Source organism: Chelonia mydas, chromosome 7, assembly GCF_015237465.2.
Source record: "Chelonia mydas isolate rCheMyd1 chromosome 7, rCheMyd1.pri.v2, whole genome shotgun sequence".
Classification (NCBI taxonomy): Eukaryota; Metazoa; Chordata; order Testudines; family Cheloniidae; genus Chelonia; species Chelonia mydas.
This window is the reverse complement of record NC_057853.1, coordinates 74,168,288-74,186,924: the sequence shown is the minus strand read 5'-3', so window position 1 is coordinate 74,186,924 and position 18,637 is coordinate 74,168,288. Positions and strand designations below refer to the sequence as shown.

General features: G+C 42.9%; 1 protein-coding gene across 1 annotated transcript in view; it reads right to left on the bottom strand.

The window, feature by feature from the left end:
* Positions 1-1,128: 1,128 nt before the first annotated feature.
* Positions 1,129-18,637, bottom strand: part of LOC102940147 (protein NDNF) — a 77,705-nt gene continuing 60,196 nt past the window's right edge. Inside the window, exons 3-6 of the mRNA XM_043551151.1 lie at positions 6,827-7,019; positions 4,217-4,350; positions 3,486-3,560; positions 1,129-2,480 (exon numbers count right to left, since the gene is read on the bottom strand). Coding sequence (XP_043407086.1) covers positions 1,129-2,480; positions 3,486-3,560; positions 4,217-4,350; positions 6,827-7,019 — 1,754 coding nt within the window. The remainder of the gene's footprint in view (positions 2,481-3,485; positions 3,561-4,216; positions 4,351-6,826; positions 7,020-18,637) is intronic.

The following is an 18,637-nucleotide window of genomic DNA, read 5'->3' as shown; positions in this document are numbered from 1 at the left end:
TTCGTGTATCCCATTGTAAGAGTAAAATAATACATGCAGTGAGATGTGTGTGTGTGTGTGTGGGGGGGGTCAGCATGTGCAAATCTCTCTCTGGGGAGGAGGAAGGATTAGTGATAATGTTCTCAGCCCCCCCGTCTTGCTGCAAGAAATATTTTATTTCTGAAGCTCCAAAGATGTTGCACCCTTGTCTATTCAGTGTATGTGTATGCATAGAATACATAAAACCCATACAGGAGTAGCAACGGACCTGAACTAGAACAGTTTGGATCAGAACTATCTTCCTTCTCCTCGAGCTTTCCTACTCAGGTCTTTCTCCGTCTGGGCAGAACCAGCAAACTGTATTCAATCATCCTCAACTTTGGGGAAATTCAGGTGCAATTCCCGCTCCAAACATTGTGAGTCAGGTCCATCTCTACACAAGAATAACTTCTCCACAGGAATGAATGCAAAGCAAATATGCCGGTAATTGTGACATGGTTGTTTGAGGAGCTGCTGTAGTTACAGTTGACCGGAATGTGAAGCAGCAGCTGGACACTCGATCCACCACTTTTCTCACTCTTGCCCCTTTGTGCGTGAGAGACGCTTTGCAACAATACCCATTCATCGTCCATTTGCCTTCACAAGCAAACCTCTCAGCTGGCAGGGATAGGTCAGTCTTCTCAGAGTAGTCATCCTGGTGGTATCGCTCAGTTCCTCATTGACAGTGACTGAGGTGACGCAAAGTGAAAAAACAATGTTGGATTTTAAAGTAACAGTTCGATACTCCTTGAAAGGTATTTCACAATGTGAATTTGATTTCAGGCCCATTTTAGTTCATTCCACTCCAGACTGATTTCTTGCATGTCACAGGGTGAATCCATTGTTTCCAAGTTTCTCTATTTGTTTTAGTCTTGTTTTTGCTGTCAATGTGAGACAATTGAGAGAGAAGCTTATATTGGAAAAAAGATGCCAGAGTGAGCCTAATTTTCTAGACAGTTGAAAAGATTCTTTCCCCATAAATCTTGCAGCTTTAATAATTGTGTGTTATGCCCCAATACATTTTGAACTGCACAGAGCACTGGTGTTTATTGTGCATGTTTTTCATTTTTCTCCTTATTAATCTACCAGAAAACATTTATTGAAAAGCCCTCAACATTTTTTCCTGGTTTTCACAACTTTACTGTGATACCTGACTGGGATCCCAGAAGGTCCAGTTAGATAAACATCAAACAGGTAGGGAGTCCCTGCTTCCAATCCCTTGATGGTCTGTGTGGTGACTGCTCGTTGTAGATTTATATCATAGAAATATTTGCACAGCACTTTCTCAGACTTGTGTCTGGATTTGGGCCCTGAGCACCTGTCTGCACTCCTCACCTCCATCCAAACTTGATCCTCTTTGATCCTTTTCTTGTACACACAGTACTTGCTCTGCTCTTGTGTTCCTAGCCAGGCAATGGTGACTGAATTGCAGGTCCTCAGTTTGCTGAAGGACTTGATTTTTAAGCTTTCTGGAAGAAGTGGGAAGAAAGGCTTATGAAAGTGAGAGGATACTTGAACTTTCACAGAAGAATTAATATGGTCCATGGACCTTAGCTGCACCAAATATGTGTCCAGCAGCTTTCCCTTCAGTGAGAAATGTCTGAAGCCTGCAATGTTTTCTGAGGCCAGTACTTTACCATTCCTTGCTATCTGAACCCATACTTGGCCACTACAAGATTGAAATGTGAACTGGATCTTCTTCTGTTTAGCTTGATACTGCAAGCTGTAGAATTTCTGCTTTTTCCCATCCAGGATTAAATGAATTACCTTCCCATCCTTCAGCTCAATAACTTTAGGCTCAGGTTCCTCAAGAGTTCTTGCAAATGTTCCAGTGTAGGCAGCACTTGCATTAGTGAGGAGGTTGACTACAAAAACATCAAAGTAATATTGAGTGCTGGGTCTAAGGTTGGGCACTGTATAAGTATTCTTAGTGCCCATGCATATCTGTCTCACTTCCCCATTACTAACCCTGTTGATGATACTTAATTCACTATTGGACAATATCATCACCTGTTGATGGTCTAGAAGATATGGAAAGAGAGAAAGAGCTAGCGCTGGTGGCGATTTCATACCTGAAGATCTGATAGCTGTCTCAGCTGCACATAAACTCTTGTAGTTGTGTTTTTCATTGACTAGAAGACAATACTGGATGTTTTCTTTGTGCTGCAAGACTGATGGGCTGTGTTTCCAAACTAGAGTCACAGTTGCATGGCCAATACCAATAACATCTATGCGTGGATCCATTGGGAGTTCTGGATACAGATGCCCAGATGTTGTGTCAGTTGTTAAGTATACAGTAGTGTGTGTGTCTCGTTCAATTGATAGGAACTCCAGCATATAGAAAGCAGAATAGGAAGACATACCCATATAAGTCTCCACAGAATTTCCTTTATAGTTAAATATCATGGACACCAACTTCGGAATCTTCTGAGATTTTGTGGCTTCAAGAGTGTCATAATCACCTGCACATGAAAAGCAGACTCATCAAAAGCAGACCCAATTGTTTTACTATTCATATGCCACAATAATTCATCACTTACGTCTCAGTTTTATTATTCATATGCCAGAGAAATTCCTCTTGCTTCTAGCATTTTGTGCTTTAGAGGCTATTCTTTTAATATTGCAAGAAAGAATTAATTTTTTCAAACAGACTATAATTAAACTCCCAATTGCAAATATTTTGACCTATGTAGTACCGGATGTCATTGCAATATTCCACTTTGTCAGTGTTTCTTCCTGTACTTTACTTTAGGACACTGACATTTTGTGCAGAACGAGTTTCCTTTAGTCTGATTTTGTGCCTTTCCCTGCCTTGTATGAACAAAAAAAGCCAGAGGCTTTGAAGGAATGCCCACTGAGCTAACTAGTCAAGTGCATCTCCTTGCTAATTAACATCTTATTTCTGGCAGCATCTAGCTTTTTTAATAATTAAAAAAATGTCATTTTTTCAAACCTATGAAATGATTCTGGAAATTATAAAAGATAATTAAGTTTTCTTTTAACTTGAGGGAAACATCGCTCCAGATTTTTCTACGCCTATTGCCCTTGTACATGGTATTCCCAGGGAACTAGAATGTGACCCAGATTCTTCCGGGGTGAAAGTAAGTCTAGGGACTTACCGGTACGGGGCTGGGCTGGGGCCCGCTCTGGTCCCTAGAAGGGGCGGGGCCTTGGGCGGAAGGGGCGGGGCTGGGGGAGGTCAGAGCCAGCCCCGGCCCACCCTGTACCAGCAAGGGCCTCCTTCTCCCTCCCCGGGGTAACAGCGGCAGCCGGGGGCTCTGGCAGCGCTTTAAAGGGCCCAGGGCGGTAGCAGCGGCTGGAGCCCTAGGCCCTTTAAATCGTCTCCGGAGCCTGCCGGAGCCCTGGGGAAGCGGTGGCTCTGGCATCAATTTAAAGGGCTGCTGCTGGGAGCCCCAGGCCCTTTAAATTGCACCTGGGGAAGCCGATCCACCCCGGTACCGGCTTACTTTCACCTCTGGATTCTTCCTGCTGTTGCACATTGTCATGAAGAGCAGAGAAGAGGAAATACCAGCCCAAGAGATCTGAGACACAAAGAAGAGTGTGAGACAGTTCTGTGAAGTGCACTTCCCTCCCTCCCTAGTGATCTTATGGAATACTCTTCATATGAACATTGTGTAGTTAGGGTCCCTTGGGTTTTGGGGAGGGTTCTAGTTGTTAATAGTGGAAGTGGGGAGTAGCCACTCTATTTTCCATGCTTCCCTGGCAGCCTGACAGATATCCAGGTGAGATTCCAGGTTAACAAAGCTCATTGCACTGTTAACTCCTAACCTCAGCTGCTCTTACACTTCCAAAAGAATACGAGCACATGGCTATGGCGGAGGGAACGAGGGCCAGCACCCTCGTCTCTGGCCATAAACTTGTCCTTTCATTACACTACCCTGAGAAGAGAATATGTCAGAAACTGAATTTTATCTTGCAGGACTCTGTTGAAGTCAATGGCAAAAAAACCATTTATTCCAATAGGGCCAGGATTTCACCCATGGAGTTTTGGGTCGTATTTTTCCAAACCCACAGGTAAGTCCACAGGAAGGGAGATTTGGACCTATAACTTCAAGTTTGCCCAGGCCATTTTTGTTGGTGGTGAGATTTCCTAGGTTGCTGGCACTTCTTATGAATGGGCTACTTTCTCTCCTGCACTGATCAGACAGATTTCAGGTTTCTTCCATTTAGCTCTTACCAGGTGCTGCTTTTCCAAGGAAATTTGTTGATGCCTTATGTACTAGTATACTCCATTCAATGGGAACATCACAGGGTGTCACGGTTACTGTGAAAGGAGCAGGGGCTCTGCCTTCCTCCAGAATGAAACAGTACCTGAAAATGTGGATAAAAATGTACTGAAGGCATTAAGAAACGGTCATACTGCAGAATCCCAGCAGATAAAGTAATTAGTCATTCAGATTGAAGATCTAAAAACTACATTTCACTGTAGGTAATAACAACAATTCAACTATTAGGTACATTAAAGCAATAGCCTATAGAGATCTCTAAATTTTCTTATGTAAAAAGAATACATACTGTGTTTCTTTCTACTCCACATAGGTTTTCTTGAATATTGTCCATTTATTACTCGGTAGATGTATTCCACAATACTGACTTTTTAGACTCTATAGGACAAGTAAATACTATGGTATAATAGAATTAGGAAAGTGACTTCTATTAGAGCTCCCTTCCCAGGCTAAGACTGGGGAAATAAGCATGTGTTTTACCAAAATCTGATACCCAGGTTTCTTGCTTAGAGCAACCAACCATGGGTTCTGTAAGAATAATATAGTATGTGAGCATCACTCTGTCTTCCAAAGGTCTGAGATTAAGAGGATCCATTTCATACCTAGTCCTACTTGTTCTTGATTGGCAGTGTGAGGATGCTACTCCTCAACTCTCCATCCCAACACGCCACTAGTCTCTCTAGTTGCAATGAGTCTATTCTGCTCATGTGGAGGCTTATACACAGCTTGAAGATATCCATGAGAGCTACTCAATACAACATTTATATGGGCCATGAATGCCCCCCCCGCATATGGAAAGTAGCTCCTACTGAATACCTCAAAAGTGATGATTATACAGAGATTCAATTTCTTAACTCTTCCCTTCTGCCTAATGAGTCTTTGCTTATTGGTGGAAATGCACTTGAGTAGCACCACAAATGTACTTGCCACTCTGCTAGCATACTGAATCCTCCCTGGAATCGTTAACCTAATCTAACAAGAGTTCAGTTTAACATATTTACTTTGAAAATTTGGCCCACTATATCACTGGTACAAAGTGACATCAGTTCCTGACTGATTCCAGTGAAGCCTGATCTCCAGCTTTGCTACTTTGCTCTTTGGCTGCTCACTCGCTCAGTGGACTGAGTATGGCCATAAAGACAGATGTACTCTATTAGATTACAGTACAATAAAATATAAGTAATTCTAGTTTTGTACTCATTGGCGAGATGTTATGGACACATAAGGTCACTTCAGAGAGTTTTTACATATTTTCGGGGTATTGCTACTGGGCCAGAATTAAAGTTGTTTGGGTGACCACTGAGTATTTCCATATTTTTCAAATGTTTTGGCTTCTTTTAATTTAAACCTGGGCTCTGAATTTTCTGGTTTTATGTTTGGTCTTTGGAAAACTATAAGGTTCTTGTGAGGCTTTCAGTGCTTATAATTAAGTGCATACTTCAAGCCTTTATTCTAGATGAACCAAGTTTAAAAAAATTAATCTGGAAATTAATATGTTCCTGTTAAACTACATGCTATAAACCCCTCTTTCTCTTAGATTTCAATTTCTATGTCCCTTTAACAAGGACAATTCTTCGGTTCATTCTTGTAGTCATCACTTTGTTATATAACCACATGTGCAATGTCCTGTTTTCTTCCTTCACAGTGCCCATCAGGACTGAGCCATCTGGCTCACCCTCTGCTCTTTAACTATTCTGCAGGAATGTATATCAAATCTATTGACACTAATAATGTTGGTTAGTGTCCAAAGAGTATTTTGGATTAATCTAGGTAAAGGGCATCTCTTCCCAGATATCTATCTGAGGTAGACGTAAGGTACCAGACACTTTAATACACACACACACACACACACGCGCGCACACACACACACAGATTTGACTACATGCAAAATTCACAGGCATTTTGGGAAGTCCAGGTTAACCTTCAATGGAATTTCCATATTAAAAATTCTTTGGATCTATGCAAGCTTTAGTACTGCTCACCAAATACACAACTAAGCATGCAGTATATCTGAAAGCTGATTTTCAGTTTTAAAGTATACCCTTATTGTAATGATTTGGGTAGTTAATTTATTGAGGAAAAATATTTGCAGTTGACTTTGGCCTGAGGCTTTGGTGCTCCTACAGTTTTGTTGGTCAACTGATTAAGATATCACCTGGATATGCAGCAATAGTTATTCACTTCTGGAGCCTAATGTAAACTCAGCAGTAATTGCATCAATTAAGAGGTCTACCAGATAGCCAAATAGGGAAAAATCTTACAATGAATATACATAGCCGAAATCTACCTTAAAAAAATCACTCCAGATTCTAGTTAAGTTTTTCAACTAAGAAGGCAAAAAAAGAAAGAGAAGGCTGGAGGGAGATATTGGAAGAGACTTTCAAGGGACAGCAATATTGCATTGCTTGGCTCAGGGTACTAAAGGCAGCACTGCCAGGGCATTGCAGGTAGGGAGTGTACAGCAATTAGCTCCTTGATATTAGTAGTAGCAAGTCTGCATGTGCCATAGGGAAGGAAATGAAAGAACATATGCGAATTTGTATTGAATGATTTGCTCCTACCTTTTAGGTATATCCTTCAACAGGTGGACTGTGGTTTCCTTACCATCTGCAAGAATCAGGGAATGATTACAGTTGAAGAGATCACTCTTGAAGCTGTGTTGGGAACTGGTGGGCACCTTTACAGAATGACACAAACACATGGCCACGAGAAGATGGAAAGGCAGGTAAATCCAGAATCTGAACATCTTCAGCACTACAAGATGGGGTAATAAAAGGTTATAGAGGTTGTTACCATTGGGGAAAACAAAACAAAATCAAAACAAAACAAACACCTCTCTTTTCGTGTACCTCTCGTTGTGCTTTGCCAATAATCATTATTGTCACAAATGGTAAAAAATCAGGGTACTGCAGAATGCTGCTAATCTGCACTTTGCTAACTCATTTATATTCACAGAGAAATGTCTCTGTCTTGCCCCAGTTCTCAGCAAAGATTAAAAAGCAGAAGCTGTAGTAAGGTCTCATATTACCAAATATATGTACTATACAGTGTATATATTGCAGGAGTGTAATATGAAGAAAGGAATTATCATCAAAATTAAAAACAGCTGACAAATGAATGGACAAAATACATTCAAAGATACCTTATCCTGGCTTATTTATTGCATTACTTCACTTGGTAATTTTACAGATCCAATAACTTGCAAGGAGTCTCCCGGTCACAAATTATTGCTAATCTATTGTATTCCTAATGCTGCTGCCACCTGTATTTTTTGTAATTCTATTTTTATTTCATACTGACTGTAAGTTCATCAGGATTTCAGGTGTGTGCACAGAAAACAAATAATATAAAAGGGAAAAGAGTATATGGAGAAGAAAGTGGTAGACCCCAGGTGAGAGACATTGTGTTGGGATTTAGTAGATTTTAAATTCTTTGTGTCTTTTATTTAGAGGAAGCCTGTATTCTAATGCAACGATTGGAGAAATAGTTCTGAAATTCCAGCACTTTATATCTTCTTCCTTCCAGCATTCTTCCTCAGCAGGTGTACTTGAGGATGTTTCCAGTCGATCTCTGCAGTCTCTCGGTTTAAAACTAATGCTAGTTTGCCCATATCCCTCTGATTCAGACTTTTTAAATGTCATATTTTTCCCTTTGCTGAGACACTTTATTATCTGCAGGGAATATGGACAAGGAGCGTCTGAGGCTTAGGCAGTTCCAGCAAGGGATCTGTGAGAATGCAGATGCTGTTAAAAATGGGACACCACATCTGTGTTGTACAGAGTTACGCAAATAAAAGGGCTAAGTAAGCACGGGAACTTTTCGCAGTGTATTATTGTATTAGATTGCTCATTATCCTCACAGTATTATTGCATCTGCCTCACATTAATCTAAGGAGAGAGAGCGAGAGAGAGAAGTGCTGGACCTGAGAGAAGGGAAGAAGGACAAATCACTTCAAAAATTGATGTGAAATGTAGGGCAGTGCTTTAGTAGGCAGGGGGTGCTCTGTGAGCAGTATCTCTTTTTGAAAAAAGACAACCTCTTGAAACTTATAAGCAATAGGAAGGAGTAAAGACATCAGCAAATGTGATTGTCAGCCAGTAAAAGAAGAGTGTATTAAAGAAAAATAATCCGTGACATGATGAATCCATGATTTATAATCTGTACAGTTTTTTGTGACTGGCATTTTCCTTTTGTAGCCTGTGTTAAGAAGAACTCAGAAAGTCAAAAAGTCTTCAGCTTAGCTGAGCTACTGCTCATGAACAAACAATAATATTTATAAATGGAGCAGAGTTTTAATATTTTTTGGTCCTGTACATTTAAGTATAGTTCTGAATCTATTTGCAGATTATCATGTGGAAAACTTGTTTTCATTGGTGATTTCCAAAATAACTAGTATGACTCACAGGCTATGCTACAACAGAACATCCTATTTAACATCTTAATAGTGTTAAAAATTCCCCTTCCATTCCACTTTGAAAATGTGTTGGTAACATTTAAAACACCCGACGAATAAAATATAGAACTGTGCTCCTAGGTCTAGCAAGTGTTGAGAAGATTATTCTTCCTCTTGATTACTTGCGTAAATCCCTTTACAATAAAGCTTTTCCTCTGATGGTAATGTTTCTCTCTCACTTTTGCCATTCTTTTGTTCTAACTATAGCTTCATTAGCTCAAAATTAAACCCTGGAAGTATTTTTCTTTACCTTTTAATAAGGCATCCAAACTGCCCAGCACTTCAGAGTTTTTACTCTTGCTGCTGTTTAAATGGCATTCTGCAAACAACATTCACATAGTGTCTGCAGTTTGTTTGTTTTTTTGTCTAGGAAAGAAAAACAAACAAGCAAACAAATAAACAAATACCATACATAATCAGCTTATCCTTAATAGAACATCATCCTAAAGGCTGACTTCTCTTGATTACACAGACAACATACTCTCAGATTCTTGGAGACACCGTTCACAAAAGCAAACAAAACGAAAACTTAAAAAAAAACTGCTCTTACCTATTGTGTTTATAGACAGATGCTCCTCACACCACTCTCTTATTTGTGAAGCAAAATAAAACAAAACATAGACTTTTCAGAGCTCTGTGGATAGATGAAAACCAAAACTGTGAAACCAGTTTAACAGGACAGAACTGATTTTTCCATATGGCTCCCACATAGACATTAACTAAAATGCCTCCAGTCTTTCAAAAAGGGAGGGTTTTTGTGTTTTTTGGTAACCTGTGTAATTTTGAAATCTTCAAAGTCTAAGTTGTTGTTTCATTTCTCAAATGTCTTCTGGGAAAAAAAGTGCATGCATGTATTCTCCCTCAGACAGTGAGACCTCATTCTTTGCACAAGGTGTCAGCCAGACTGTTAGAGCAGCCTAATCTTACCGGTGGCTGGCCAGAGATTGGGTCTTTGACAGAAATGCATGGAGAGGAGGAGGGGGTGAGACACAGAGAGAAAGAGAGTGTGAACATTTAACTCCTTTTATTCCACAGTATCAGCCAGCTATGGGGCACAGCTATCTCTGCATGAAACGTATAGTGTAGTATTAATGGCTCTGTGATCCTTCTAAACAGCCTCTTGAGTATTCCCATCAATTCATATTCATAATCTCATTCAAACTGAAGGCATCCCTTGAAATTGGAGGTGGAATGTGGAGTTTCTTAGACCTGCAATATCCCCAGCACTGGAGAAGTTCCATATTCTTTCAGATGTATTGAATTTCTTTATTTTTTTATGGCCCAAAGGATGCCTAGTCACACAGAAAAGGAAGTGAGAAAAGTTATGAGGAAGGGACTGCTCTGAAATTTTTAAAACCAGTCTGGAAAGAACAATTCTGGGCAGAGCTGTGCAGCTTTCTTGGATTCCTGAAACTGTGTGGGAAAGAAACTCTAGAAGTCTATGGGTTAACTGTGGCTGGGATGCCAGGGGAGAAAAGGTGCAGGGGAAAAAAATTCACACAGGACACAAAAAAATTGCTTTTGCCATTGGGACTAGATATCATGTGCAGTGATACTCCGTGGTCCCACCAGGCATGGTCCATTTGCACGAGGCCAGAGGCATGGCCAGGTCCCCTGCCTGCTTGTACTTGTTGGCATCTGTCAGCAGACATTGAGGGGAGTGCTCTCTTTTGTGAGGATATATGTACTTGTCACGGGGCAACGACTCACCGCTGCGGCACCTCCTGCTGGTTGTACAGGGAATTAGCTCTTTTCAGCCAGGAGCGCCCTCTGCCAGTTGAATGTCTCGCCTGCCGCTGGCCCTGTGCTCCTCCCGGAACCCAGTGCACTTCTAAATCAGAGTTCTGCCCTGCAGTCTCTACCACTCATCACCGGCAAGAGGGGTTGGACCAGCTGCCTCTGTCTAGGTCTGGGCTGCTCCTCTGCAGCGTTAGTATGCTTTCATGGGCCTTTACCTTGGCTTGGGGCTCTGCTAGGCTGGAGCTGGAGCTGGAGCTGGAGCTGGAGCTGGAGCTGGAGCTGGAGCTGGAGCTGCCCTGCCCTGCCCTGCCCTGCCCTGCCCTGCCCTGCCCTGCCCTGCCCTGCCCTGCCCTGCCCTGCCCTGCCCTGCCCTGCCCTGCCCTGCCCTGCCCTGCCCTGCCCTGCCCTGCCCCCCAGGCAGCCACGTCCTCCTCTCCTCATGTAGCTAGAGAGAGTGCCTGTCTCAGCTCCTGGCTAACAGCCCTCTTATAGAGCCAGCTGTGGCCTGATTGGGGCGTGGCACCACCTGTGGCTACTTCCCCCAATCAGCCTAGCTTTCCTCCGGCTACAGCCCTCTCCTAGGGCTGTTTTAAGACCTTCGAGGCATGGTGGGGTGACCACCCCGCCACAGTACTGTTTCTTAAAATCAGTGAAGGAAGTCAGGCAGTAGGAAGCAGGGTGAGGTTTTAGGATGGAGCTATGTAGTAAAGCAGAGGGAGAGAGAGAAGTTTTAGGGAGAATACGGTTTCCCTTATTCTAAAGCTAAAGCCCCTTTTCAATGTTTGCAGGAGGTGACTCTTACTGTTATTCTTTACCACTGTCACATGGCATGGTGTCAGAAGCTGATTCATTTTGAGCCGACATAAATAAGAAGTCAAAAAAAGTCAACCCCCTGCAAGACTCTGAGATTGCTAAACCCATGGAGTGGCCCACGTGGAGAGAGCACTTTATTAGCTTCTGCATAACAAAGAAGCTTAACACAGAAGTTGGCAAAATACAAGTCAGCTCATTCATTTATGCAACAGGGAGCAAAGCCAAAAATACATATAAATTGTTTGCCTTCATGGTGGAAGCCAATAAGCTATAACTATGGTATTGTTCTGAACATGTTTAATGAACATTTCTTTCCACAAAGAATCCATGAAGGGCCTTGCTTGTACCAAAGGGGTGCAGAGAAAGTGTGGCCCTATCTGAACAAGCGGCGTATTGTGACTTCACTATCGGTAAGGAAGAACACATGGGGGATCATTCTAAAGAAGGAGCTTTCAGAAAAATCCCGGTTAATGTCTGTGCTAACTCCAGAGCAGGCAATGCAACAGGAACAGCCCTCTGAGTTCATGAAATTGCAAGACACCTCGCGAAGAAGCCAAGAAAACATTGTGCAACTAGTAACCAATGAAATGTTTCCATGGTGAAAAAGAGGCACAAGAAAGAAAGAAAAGGCCTCTAAAGAACGAGACATTTCCTGAAATGTGGTAGGTGTGGCAAGGGAGAACCCAGATAGATGTGGTTTGCCCAGATAGTGGGAACATGTGCAAGCAATGTCTGATAACAGGACATTGGGAGAGTAGTATCAGTTACATCAAAGGAATCAGGGGGGCCTTTTCCCTGAGAGCTGTAGAGATTCATGGGCAGAAGTATCTAAATAGACTTTTAAGGAGAAGTGCCCTAGCCTGAAGTAGGAGCAGCACAAAGTAGAGCCCAGCAGCCCAAAGACAGACATGCTGATTAAGTCTGTTCAGTGTCCAGAGAAGACACAATAGCAAGGAAAGTGTGTTTGACACGTGTGTCATTAATGGAGTGGGCCCACTACAATTACCCTCAGACCACTTCATAGCTATTGACATAGGCCTACCAGTGAAGTCAATGGGAGTCTTTGAGTGGGTGTGAATGTTTATGTGGCCTCACAGACTATGGGAAGACATAAAAAGACCAGGGGCCCACAGTTTGGTCCTATGAATTTCTGGAGGAACAGTGCCCCACCTTGTAACCCACCTCCTGGATGACAGATGGTTATGCCACTTTAATAGACGATCTGATACCCTAGGTAATTATCCAAGTATAGGCAAGTCCGTCAGTCCCCTTCCCACTCTGCACTGAGAATTATAGTCCGTGAAAATCTGTCACCACTTTAAAAATGCTTTTGGGAAAAAAAGAAATCTAGCTCTTCAGTTAATGCCTGGCAGGTGTGTTGTGAGTCTTTATTTATATCTGTAAACTACTTTCATCCTTGGGTGCAAAGTGCTATAGCTAGTCGTAGTATAATAATTCTAATAAACTAAATAATTATCTGAACTGGGCTGGTAGGGGCACACACAGATTACTGTGCCTCTCTAGAACTCCCCAGTTCCAAGAGCAAAGTCAAGGGATCCTTAACAGAGGGGGAGTAAAGTACAGAATCCATTATTTTTGGTTTTCGCTGCAAGGTATCTATGTTACATGCTGTGATACAGCATGGCCAGAGGGCAGCAGGAGAGTATTAGAAAGGAGCCTTATTCCCTGTAGAAGGAAGAAAGTTTGCTATAGATTAATTAAAGCACCGGAAGCCAGTTAGAGCACCTGAAGCAAGTCGCCTGATAAAACCCGCCTGCTTCAATCAGACAAGGGAAGGAGTTGAAGCAGAGTGGATTGGTGTTGGAGCAGAGAGCAGTCTGGAGGGAAGCAGAGGAGAGTTTGGAGAAGTGCTGTGGTGGGCTAAGAAGACCAAGACCCTAAGTAAAGGGACACCTGGTTTGTGTAGAGGGAGGGCAGGAAGCCCCACAAGCTGAAGGGCAGGAGAGAGAAGTAGCCCAGGGGAAGGAACCGCTAGTTCAAGCAGTTTACCGCTATCCCTAGGGCCCCTGGGCTGGGACCCAGAGTAGAGGGCGGGCCCGGGTCCCTCCCTCTCCACTCCCCTCCTCTAGGACACTAGTGGGGCAGTTAATACCCCAGTTCAGGGGCAAGAAATGGTGCCCTGAACCCTCCCCAAGAAGAGAAAGTGCAAGACCCATCAAAGTAGTGCCGGCAATTTGCCACAATGCCCATTTAGTGATTGGGAATCTAAGGGCCAGATCCTCGACTGGTGTGAACTGGCAATGGAGCAAATCAGCAAAATGGAGCTATGCTGATTTATACCAGTGTTGTGGGCTGGGCATAAGTATTCGGGTAGTCCCCTTCTGGATGACTGCTAACAAAGGTGCAAAACATAGTGGTGCTTTTTGTTATGTGGCTACCTGACACAGACCTTCTTAAGCCAGTTCACGTAGATCTCCAAACGGCCATCTGATGATAATGCTCTAGAGTGGCTACCAATCTGTGTTTAAAGATCTGAAGGAGGAAAGTTCTGTGCGACATTACTGATCCCCTCAGATGGTCATTCTCCCTTTCAAAAACTCCTGCTGGGTATTGCCTAGGTCAGATTGCAATGGAGGGAGAGGGAAATGTTTTCATGTTTTTGCTACACTAACTTTGTTGTGTTAATTCTGTGCCTGATTGGTTGTGGCATTGTAAAATCTAATACACCTGATATTTTCATGTCTGGCAAGCTACCATATTTTGTTTCTGGCAAGAAATATGACTTCCAACTTCTTTAAATGAATATAGAAAGAAGGCACCTCTTTAGAATTCCCACCTGCTAACTGGTTGGAACCAGTATGTGCCAGCTACATGAATGAATTTGTCCTTGGGTGGCTAAGACACATGATTAATATTCCTGTTCAGAAACCAGATCTCTTTAGATGCCCACTAGGGCTCAAGCAAGTATCATATCTCCCTGTGAGGCTGTGACAAGGAAGTGTGATCAGAATGCTGGTGCTTAAAAAGCACTCACATGTTGGACTTGGAGTATATGGTCCTAATGACTAGAACAGTTCCTATTTCTTTTATGTTTCGTCAAACTCTGGCACTCTGAGGATTGTCCAATAAGGGCAAGCCGAGTCTGTTCCAAATCAGAGGAATTAAATGCCATAGGTATAGGGAGCTGCATGTAGAAAAAAGGAAACAAGCTAGACTTTCCAATACTAATTTTTTCTTGTAGTATGTGTCTGTTAGATTTTTTTTAAGTGTAGATTGTTTTGACTGGCATAGCTGTTGTCCTGGCATCCCCTATGAGCTTTGTGGGAGCAGAACCCATTGCTTTTTCATGTTCTGGCTCCAATGTGCCCACTCCAGGGAATACATATGCTGCGTGTAAAGTTGTCTGTGGCATTATATGGCTCTGACTACAATATCTGTTAAAAATACAGGTACAGATTTTTCCTTTCAGCAGCCTCATTTCTGAAGAATACATCTTTGTTTTTATATTTTAGAATGATTTTTTTTTCTGCTCAGGTATGACCCACTAACACTAACACACACACACACACACACACACACTGAGCAAGGTTTGGAGTTTGCAGAAGCTGGAAGATTACTTCTCAGGCTCGCTGTATCAGATTTTATAGGAAAATTCCTTGTTATTTATGACAGACTTTGTTCCTCAACAAGGGTAAAATCAGTGCAACAGAAGAACGTGCCAAGTCCCCAGCCAGAATTCAAGTCCTGCACTATGGTACTAACAGCTTTTTCATGAATTAAAGAGAAAAACATATTGAAGGACCCAGGCTGCTATATTAATTTCCCTTCCTCTCTCCCACCCTGGGGTGCTTAGTATTTTAGGTTAACTTCTGCTAAATCATGCCTTAGAACATACATAAAACTCCCACCTGAGCCAACAAAAGCAACAAAACCTTTATTTTGTGTGTATGTGCAAAAGTGATGAATGTTTTTCACCTTAACAACTCCATGGAACTTCAATTGAAAAGGTCACGGAAAGAGACAACTTTGCCCATAATCGGTGTCATTTTAATAGGGTAATCCTATATTTTGTTTTTAGCTAGTGTGTTGCTGTCATACATGTTACAGGATTAAACTAACATAAATAGAACTAATCCATCATAAACCACAATTAAAGAGGAATGTCCATGTATTTTATATGGCAGCGGTTCTCAAATGCTGATATGAGCTTTTTTTTAACAAGAAGTTGGAAAGAAGCAGGCAACTCTAAGCAACCAGACTATTTTATTTGATTCAAGTACCGGGCTGCCAAATCTCATTCATCTGCAGGGAGACTCCCTTGTTTTGCATTAGTCTGAAGACATTTTTACAGCACCTCCACTCTGAAGGAGAAGAATTTTCTTTGTGTGTGTTTTAATGAGACATTTAAACTCTTGTTCAGACTTTGTGGAAAGCATGTGACATGGAGCTGTGACAATTTGAATATAGCCAATATTTCTACCATTTATCTTCACTAACAGTAGCTGTTGGTTCTGAAAAGCCCTAAAGTTTAAATAGCATTTGATATTCAGGATGTTTTGTATCAGTTTGTCTGTCCCAAACCCTCCAATACAGCTGGCAGAGAAGGAGTTAACAACTGTCCTCTTTTTTAGTCTTTGCTGGCTTTGAGTCATTGGCATCCCATCTGTTCCAGGCACTGTCCGTAATTCTTCCCAGCATTCTCCAGGGATGGCTGTACAATACCCAGGAATTTTAACAATCCTAAACAGATTGGGGGCCACATATGGAGCCAAATGATTAGATTATAAGAAATCCAATCACATTTACTGCCCAGCCCTGTATTTTTAAGCATTAGGGTTCAGACACTCTGCTCAGCTATGAATATTTTATATGCAACAGAGATTATGTTATTACTTTCCCCCCTTCTCCTGTCCCCACAGGAACAATATACATTTTAATGTTTGATTGTAGGAATTTAATGAATAAGTTTTCTTACGTCTAATATAACCTGACAGTTTTGTCATAAATTGTCATTGCAAACTATGTACTGTGAGAGGAGTGATTGAAGAGTATAGAAGCAAGAAAACAACACACACACAAAATAAGGAAAGCAGTCTATGAACAAAAATGTAGTTTAAAAGGTGTGCTTCAATAAAGACAAACAACCACCAAAAATATTGTGCTTTCTACAGCTCCAAGATACCCTTCAAACATTATGTGTGAAAATGAACAATGAAAGGACCCCCATCAGTTCCCTACTTTCATATAATCCTTCATCTGTCACTATCACACCCCCAACTTCAACTCTGGCCTTCACATTTGCAAAAAGTATACATTAAAAAACAAATTACTAGGAGTGATAAAATCCCATTTCCTACTCAAGAAAATCCCTTTCCAAGCAGACTAGTAATTGGTCACTTTGGCAAAGATTTTCATTTAAGGGATTTTCCAGTTTCTTGAGTGAGCTTGAAGGTTTGAACTGGGTTAGTGTATGTGGTCCACAGGGATCTCGAGGTAATGGATAGTGGAACGGAACGGAACAGAAGTGGAGAAGAAGGTGCCTTTATTCACGTGGAAAACCTTAATCCCACAGTGCAGGTGCCTTTCCCAAACTCCTCTAAAACCAGGCCCATGCACTCCCTTCCTGAGCTTTCTATTAACAAACAAATGACTATAACATAAAGCTTAGCTCAAGCCTTCTCTCGTGCTTCTCTGCTCCTAGGGCCTGTTCATCTACCTGAACTTCTCTAGAGTTCCAGTCTCACTGCCCTTATATCCCTGGGGGGTACCAAACCACCTGTTTCCTCAGTGAGTAGCAAGCCCCACATACCTTCCTCCATCAGAATCAACAGTAACACCTGGTAGCAGGGTGGGGAGGGGGGTCTAAGCAAACATGGCCAGCCAGATACAGGGTCCTTCTAGTTTACGTCTAGAGATTTTAAGCATTTAGAGTGGTTAAAGATAAAGGCGGATTAAGGTTTCGTGGGGCCCTGGGCCAGAGCAAGTGAGGGGGCCCCTCTCCACCCCTTCTGCCTGCAGCCCCGCCCACGGCCCCACCCTGTTCTGCCCCTTCCCCTCTGCGGCCCTGCTCTGTTCCACCCACAGCCGGCCCCATCTGTCCCCATACTGCAGCCCAAAGACTGGAGAGGCTCTGTCCCACCCCCAGAACGGCAGCGGGGAGTGAGCGCTCCCCCAAACCTCAGGCTGGGGCAGGGAGCTAGAGCACCTCCAGTCCTGGGCCGCAGCCGGGGTCCGGGCACTGGGGCTACCCCGACAGTCCAGCACTTCTGCTGAGTACGGGGTTTGGGTTAGGGAGGTGCTCATTTTTCTGGGGCCCCCCAATTGGCTGGGGCCTTTGGGCACGGGCCCCGTCAGCCCAGTAGCTAATCCACCACTGGTTAAAGAGACTAAAGACTTCAACTTTCCCTTACGTCTTCCCAGATCCCCAACACTCCCCTGCCCTATCTGCCATATCTCCCCTGCCCCCCTTTCCCCATGCCTGTTGTGATCCTTCCATACCTCTCATTCCCTGCCATACCTCCTGTCTCCTGCTCAAGGCTTCCTTCCAGGCCCTCCACTCCATGTTCCCTTCCATACACCCTCTGTGTCCTCTCGCAGCTCACCCACCACACTCCACACCACCCAGTCTTCTGCACCGCCTAAATTCCTCCTCTTCACCTCCATCCCAGCTTCTACACTGCCCACCCCCAACAGTGTTCCTTTCCACACCAATGTCCTGCCCACCTCCGTGTGCCCCTTCTCCTGCTTCTCTCGAAGCCCCTTCTTTCTGGTTCCAGAAAACACAGCTCCATACTATCCGCATGTGCACGCAGTCTACTTTCCCCCTCTCTGTGGGCTGCTCCTCCTGAGTCCCTTCCTGACCTCCTGCCTTGACACATCTATCCCGATCCATGCTCCCCACCACTGGCTTGTGGTTACCACCTGGCCAGTTTTTTTTTATGGATTTGCCAGTGTCATAAATATAAAGGGAAGGGTAATCACCTTTAAAATCCCTCCTGGCCAGAGGAAAAATCCTTTCACCTGTAAAGGGTTAAGAAGCTAAAGGTAACCTCCCTGGCACCTGACCAAAATGACCAATGAGGAGACAAGATACTTTCAAAAGCTGGGAGGAGGGAGAAAAACAAAGGGTCTGTGTCTGTCTGTGTGATGCTTTTGCTGGGGACAGAACAGGAATGGAGTCTTAGAACTTAATAAGGAATCTAGCTAGGTATGTGTTAGATTATGATTTCTTTAAATGGCTGAGAAAATAGCTGTGCTGAATAGAATGAATATTCCTGCCTGTGTCTTTTTGTAACTTAAGGTTTTGCCTAGAGGGATTCTCTATGTTTTGAATCTAATTACCCTGTAAGGTATTTACCATCCTGATTTTACAGAGGTGATTCTTTTTTACTTCTATTAAAAGTCT